General features: G+C 43.8%; 1 protein-coding gene across 4 annotated transcripts in view; it reads left to right on the top strand.

Annotated features, from left to right (window-relative positions):
- Positions 1–460: 460 nt before the first annotated feature.
- The window catches only part of GOLGA3 (golgin A3), a 28,006-nt gene continuing 21,286 nt past the window's right edge, over positions 461–7,180 (top strand). The window contains exons 1-3 of one of the 4 annotated variants that reach the window (XM_065851651.2): positions 461–595; positions 2,477–2,823; positions 6,213–6,491. In XM_065851651.2, coding sequence (XP_065707723.1) covers positions 2,691–2,823; positions 6,213–6,491 — 412 coding nt within the window. In that variant the 5' untranslated portion in view covers positions 461–595; positions 2,477–2,690. Of the gene's footprint in view, positions 596–617; positions 903–2,476; positions 2,824–6,212; positions 6,492–7,180 lie in introns of those variants that run through there. The other 3 variants (XM_065851653.2, XM_065851652.2, XM_071815801.1) reach the window with 3 other exon arrangements.

Here is a 7,180-nt window from a genome sequence, read left to right as displayed (position 1 = left end):
GCTGCGAGGGGCACATCGCATTACACACAGACTTAATTTTTAATTTATGCACAGATTTAATTTTAATTTATGCAAGTCTGCTGCTGGCCTTGGGGTCTTGCACGGAACCCGAAAGGAGCCGGCGCATCCCGCTCGGCCGGTCCGGCCCGGCCCTGCCCTGCCGCGGGCTCTCTCGGAAACACGGCCCGGCTGCTGCCGCCGGGCCCGGCGGAGGAGAAGCGCGGCCCGGGTGCCGGCAACAAAAGGCGTTTCCCCTTCCTTCCCCTCCCTCCCGCCGCTCCCGGAAGAGTCCGTCCGAAAAAGCCGCCGCCTCTCCCGCGGCTCTGGCGGCACTGGCCGCCGCCCCGCTGCGCCAGGCCGCCGCAGGTCCCCGCCGAGGGGCGCGGGCCCGGCTGTGCGGGGGCGGGGGCGGGAGCGGAGCGGGCCGTGCCGTGCCGTGCCGTGCCGTGCCGCGCCGCCCCCGGGCCTCAGTGGCGGCGGCGGCGCCCGGCCGGCGGGGGAGGGAGATCTGCGTTGCACCGCCGTGCCCTTCCCTTCCCGGTGGAGGCAGCGCCACGTCTCGGGCAGGAGCCGGGCGCCGGGCGGGCGGCCCCAGGTCTGCAGAGTCTCGCCGGGAAGGGGGGCGGCGGGGCTCGGGGGCGGCTGAGGCGGGGCGGTCGGGCTCTGCTTCAGGCCGGGGAAGCCCGTTCGGGGTTGCCCTCCCTGCCCGCGGCCTGCGGGGAGCCGTCCGGCCCGGCTACGTGGGCTGCGGCCCCCGGGCTCCGGCTGCCTCTTGCCGGCGTCCCGGAGAGGTGTCCCGGCTCCCACCCAGGGACCCCGCGGGCGTGTCTCATCGGACAGCGCCCCCAGTTTGGGGTAGGACTCCGTTGCCGTCCTGGTTATTGGTGTTTTAAACAAAATAGGTTGGTTTTGTACAGCTCATTTCTCTTTGAGGCTACTGCTGGGTTCCCGTGTGTGTGTGCGAGTGCCTACCTGTGCTCAGCACGGAGATACAAAAGGGCTTTGAAGCCAAAACACTCTAACCTTGAACGTTTGGGAGTGGGTTGCATAGGAGAAAGCTGTTCTTCAGGATCCTGATTATTCAAAGATGTTTTATGACAAAAACAACAAACCATCTGATGTTCCCTGGATTTTGCCACAGTGTAAGCAGTGTAAATTGTGGTTACCTCTTGCCGGCAGTTCCTCTTTGAGACCTGGCGTGTAGGATCTTTTTGCCATGCAGCGGCTGTTGTTCCAGAAGTCTTATTGTAAGCTTTATTATATAGAAGGGCTTTAAAAATCAATGACAAATCACAGTGAAGGTATTAATCTTTTTGTTTGGTGGAGGTTTCTCTTTTAGAAATATATTCCAGCTTTCTGGCTCCTTCATGGTTCACCCACATGATGGTCACCTATCTGATAATCTAGTCCTGTGTACCCTGAGTTATTAGCAGCTTCGGTAACGGTTTGGAGATGTCTGGTGGTGTTGTTGCGTAGTTTGGTACAGCAGAAGTTAACACAAGTGCTGTCTGGAGATAGGGAAGGAATGTTGCTCAAAATGTTTACGTTCATGTAAAAATGAAATTAAAATATCCCTGACCTGACATTCTCTCCTCATTCCCTCCCTCCTTTTGTTTTTTTAACTGGTGATTTCTTAAGTTTCTTTTGTAAATAGGAACCATAACACTTTTATAGCCTAAAAGTTCAGCTGTCAGTAACTATTTTAACAAATTTGAAATACTTTACTTGAAATAACTGTTTCAAACAGCTTCTATCATATTGTATTAGTTGGCTGGGTCTGCACCCCAAAGTAAGATCTGAATGCCTGGAGAATAATTGTAAATTCTCTGAACTGTGTTTGGAAGTGCTCCTCTTGACTTGCCATAGAAGAAGGCAGCGTTGAACCGCAGCCCAGGCCACGTTCTGGCTGTCAGCACAGGCTGTAATTAGTAGTTCAGGCTCAGTACGGTGATACATACCGGTTGCTCTGCAGGCAAGTAAACAGTAATGATGTCATTTAATTTAAAAAAATAAATCTGAATTCCATACTGCATTCTAACTGAAGTTATTGAAACTTAAATGGCAGGATGTCCTTGAAAGGGAATGTATGTTATGAAAATCCAAACTGTAGTTTACAGGTCAAAATGCGGCTTTGAATGCTGGCTCGCTTATTAAAGTAGAGGCCAAAGAGGCATTTCCATTAAAAAGGACAGTGATCTTAAATCAGTTGTCTGGCTGACTGTTATCTTGTTGCATCATTATGCTGGTGTATCAATGCTACTAAGAAAAAAAAATGTTCTGAAACTGTTAAATAGATCACTACTTATTCACAAAAGCTGGATACTTGTTGTATTTCATTGTCTCTGTTATTACCCCATGTCCTGTTTCTGTTTGTTGTAGCTGGGCTGGTGGGTAATCTGTGCACACTGTTTGTTTTTTAACTCACATTTTCAAAGCTCTAAGAAATGTTTGTAAATTCACTACATTTTGCTTCCAGAGAATGCAGCTCCTTCGTGATTACGGTTTTGCCTGCGAGCTGCTTTCGTGATCTCCTGGAATTATCGGCTGCCTGCTGCAAGCCAGCAGCTGTAAAGCTCCTGTGTAACATCTTGATGCCGTTGTTGCTGATGGAGAGAAACAGGACTTGGTAGTTCACTTGGTGGAAAATTATTTGGAAGAAAAACTTTCCAGGGATCTGGATTATTTCTACCATGGACTCCTCATCTGTCCAGCAGGACATTCACTTGGAGAACAGAAGCAGTAATGTGGCCCTTAGCAGCTCTGAAGAACTTCTGGATCATAACGCCAAGTCAGATTTGCCAGTTACAACAGATGAAATTAACAGTAAGTTGCTTCATATACACCAAATTGTTTCCTACTCTTACCCAGGCTTCTCTGCAACTGCCTATTTTGTTGTTCAGGTGATACTGAAGGACTTTTTTTCCTTGAGGTCAAGAATTTCTTGTACAGCAGTTTTAAGCAAGCTTGAAGACTATGGCTCTGTCTATGGGAAAATTCTCTTTTGTTTTAAAAGTTATTCTTTCAAAACAAAACCAAACTCTTAAGTACTATTGGCTATCAGTTGAGTACGTGCTGCTCAGGGTGTTAATCTGTCTTCTGATAGTGTTTCCAAGAGTACATACCTGAAATTACTAGAACTAATAATTCTGCAGTTATTATTGTGGAGTAAGATCATGACTGGAGTATTTATTCTGACAAAACAGATTTTCCTAATAAATTGATTGGGTAAAAATCAAAATGTACTCAAAGTTTCTCCAAACTTCCATTTATGGAAGAGAAATGCTGGCATGTACTGTCCAAGTTATCTCAAAATAACTTTTATCAGCAATCTCTAAAATAAATCGTGTAGCTGTTTACAAGAAACTTAAGAGAGCGCTGGTCTGAGTAGGTCACAGAATCAGACTTAGGTTGGAAGGGACCTCTGTGGGTCATCTGGTCCAACCTCCTGCACAGAGCAGACCTGGTTTTGAAGCTGGATCAGGTTGCTCAAAGCCTTGCCCTGTTGAATTCTGAAAATCTCCAGACAGAGGTTCAGCAGCCTCTCTACACAGTCCAGTATTTAACTGCTTTCCTTGGGAAAATCCTCTCCTTGTATTGAATTGAAATCTGTGTTTCCACTACAGGTAACTGAGGATATGTTGGTATATAAGGATACAGCGGGAGATGGGCGGAGGGGGTGTATATGTTGCAGGTGCGTAGATACACAAAAGTACACAGGTTCCTTACGTAAAAACAGGTGCTCACGTGATGGAGTTGTTGGCCTTCCACCCTCCTCTCCTAGCACGCATTTGTCCTCTTGTCACGTACAGGAGAGTGGAGGCTTGAGACTTTATTTGCAGTTCTTACACTGTGTGTTATCAAACTGGCAGAGTGTAGTTATATTAATTTTTGATGAAGTTGGAGATCGCATGTTCCTGTCTTCTTCTGTATTGGACCTCATCCAAACAATTGAATTGTGGCTTACAAACAGGTAGTGAGTCTTTTTACTGTTTTCAGTTTAATTGCATCTCCTCCCCCACTGTTCTAAAAAGACTGCAGTTGTAGTGATGCTACTGCAATGAAATTACTTCAGTTCAAGGCACCGTTTAGATTCTGAGTGGCTTATGGCCTCAGGAAGTTGCCAGGAAACCTTTACTCCAGCATCTCTTATCTATATATGCCACTCACAGTTACGAAGATAAAAATATAAATAAAGTATAAACCTGATACAGGTTTCTGAAAGACAGGCAGAAGCAATGTTTCTGAATACGTGAGGTATCTTTTTGGCTTCTTGTGACTGTTCTTAGCACTAACCTTTATTTTAAGTTTGGTTTTGACAATCTTTTAAATTGCCTTAAACTCTGATTTTGATCAGTCGTTAAAAAAGAAGTCGTGTCCTCTGTCCTTTGCATCCTTGTTGCACCCATCCCTTCTATTGCGCCTGCAAGTGTTTTTGTGACCGTGTGGTGAACTAAGTCAGAGAACTGATTTAGGCTAAAATGCCCTGAAAATGTTCTGTGTGTGACAAATAAGATACTCAAAGTGTGTTAATTAAAATTTTAGAGATATGATGGGTTTTGGCCACCTAAGGCTGAAAACTTTTTACCCGCATTGTTTCCTTATTCAGTTTCCTCTGAGGTGGTTTGCTGTACTGACATCTGTGATGGCTTAAGGGAGAACGCACCACAGAAGTGGGAACAAATGGTTAGGGGTGGAAATTTATCTTTTCCTCTTTAAATTACTCTGAAGTGAAATTTGACTGCACTTGAAATGTTTTGCTTTCTTTGATAACAAAAGGCAAAACAAAAAGTCCTTTCTTCCTACCTGCAACTTGGTTTATTTAAGTTCAGGATGCACTTTAATGCTCTCCACGTGCATGAATGATAATAGCTTTATTCTGGAATTGTTTTGCTTTCAGAATTTTGTAGTGATTCATTATATGGGGGAGAAAGTTTAACAGCAATGTGTTAATGGTCTGGTCTAAATTAATAAAGTTGTATTTAATTGTTGTAATCGACTTCCTGGTTACAGAATATTTCTTCATATGAATCTTAGAAACATTTAGTTTTGGGAGTATCTGTTTCTCAGTTCTGGTTTGTTGTGATGTGGGGTTTTTTGTGTGTGTTTCTGGTTGGTTGATTTTTCCTTATTTGTTTTTTCTTTCCCCCCACATCATCTTTGAGCAGAGTTTAAAAGAAGAAAAACAACAAACTGCTTGTTGAAGTCTGTAGCTCTGAGAGGAGTGGTAAATAGAAGAGGAAACTAGATTTTTTTTTTTCCACTTGCAAATACTTTGGGGTCATAAATGTTAAATATTTTCAAACATTTTTGAAAAAAAAAAAATCTTCCATATTATTCCAGTGTGTTCCAGTTACTGCAGTGGTACGTGGTTTGAGAATGAACAGAAGGACAGTGGCCCTGCTCATTTGAGATCTATAATCATTTTAAGTTAGAAACATGGTTTTGTTCCAACAGCAGCTTCATAAATGTAATGCGGCCCCAACTGAGTGAAGTAGAAATGTATGACAAATGCAAAGCATAAACCTGTGAAGTGTTGAATTAAATTTTGAAGATGCATTTTTCCTGATGGAAAAGAAAAATCACAGAATCATAGAATGTCCTAATAAGTGGGGATAAAATTTGTGTTAAAGGGGTTCTTGAATTGCCTTTTACTTGGTAGATTTATTATTTTGATACGTGAGCTTTGCTACTGTATTCTTGATGAAGATGTTCTATTTGAAAAACTTAAACTCAGTTTAAAATGGAGAAACTCTACTTGGCCCAGGCTGGAAGTCAGGACGGTGTCTGCTTTCTCTGGATGCCCAGCAGCACAGCAATAGCTGAATCATTCGGCACAGGCCCACGGTTCCTGAGGCTTATGTGTAGTAGGTTGCCACTCAGTGTGACACAGATCACGTTGCTTGTGCTCAGTGCTTCATGCTTCTAAACCTAACATGATTTAAAAACCCATGTGAGGTTTTGAAGATGTTTTATGATCGCTTTTGAGGTCTTGCTTGAAGGCAATGTAGTGAAGCAAATGAAAGGTACTTGTTCTGTTTTTTTTAAATGAAGGATCAACAGTCCTTTATAAATTTCCTCCTGCCAGTTGCTGTCACTTGCAATTTCTGTATTCTTACAGTCTGAAGGCAGTAGTGGTAGCATTGTATTTGGCTGGAGGTGTGAAGATAAATGTGTTGGCTTAGAGTGTAAGTCAGTGAAACTTTCTTTTCCAGCTACCAGTATTGATGTCAACGAAGTGCCAAATGAAGAGGGAAGTCTGGAGATAAACAAAGTGGACGCCTACCAGAATGGGCCAGAGTCACTCTTCCCCAACTCTCCTGTGTCTTTTGACCCCACCAGCAATGTGCAGGGTCAGGAGTCGTCCCCAGGTGTGACTGGTTTCCATGGCAGCCTAAGGAAGTCTCAGGGAACTAGTGCTGAGGGCATAGTTCTTAGAAAAGAAGCTTTGCAGTCTCTCAAACTAAGTCTTCCCATGCAAGAAACTGAATTATGTAAGCATCTGTTTATGGTGGTGCCTCCGCTTTCTCCTGCTGCATAGAGCTTTTCACTCTGAGCCTGGCTCTAGAATTCTGTAACATCATTTAAGCTTGGACTAAACTTCATTTTTGCAGTAAGCTTTTACTTTGAACAACAATTCATTTTCTTTCAGTAAACCACCATCTGCTGCAGCTAAGGCACGTGCCTTACCATTTAAAAATTGTTCTTATGCTGGAGGGCAATTTGTGCTTTCTGGGGCTGGAGCTATTCTAATCTTGATTATTAGGAGTAACAGGTGACATTAAAAAAAGATAGAACAGCAGAACCAGGTGATTTTAAGCGAAGTAGTAAAGGGCAGAAGGGAAGAGCAATAATGGTGAGAGAAAGGAGAAGCCTTTGTATTAAGGTGTCTGCTACTGCAGGAGGTCTCTGAACTGATGTTTTCAAAAAGCCTATTACTATGGGAAGGATTTAATGTGAGTTAACGAAAAGAAAGAAAATCTGTCTAGGGAACATCTGTTTCTGACCTCTAGGAAATGAGTGGACTGCGTGAGTCTTGCTTGGTTTTATAATTTTGGTACTGTCAGAAGTGCAGGACAGGTGAGATTAAATGACAGCAATAGCTTTGTTCTTGCTGTGTAATCTCTTGCCATAGACACGTGGAGGGACTACAGCATTTGCAAGTGGAGCAATGGAGATACAC

The sequence above is a fragment of the Patagioenas fasciata genome, chromosome 17 (assembly GCF_037038585.1).
Source record: "Patagioenas fasciata isolate bPatFas1 chromosome 17, bPatFas1.hap1, whole genome shotgun sequence".
NCBI classification, from domain to species: domain Eukaryota; kingdom Metazoa; phylum Chordata; class Aves; order Columbiformes; family Columbidae; genus Patagioenas; species Patagioenas fasciata.
Note: the sequence above shows the minus strand (reverse complement) of the source record. Positions and strands in the feature narration are given on the sequence as shown.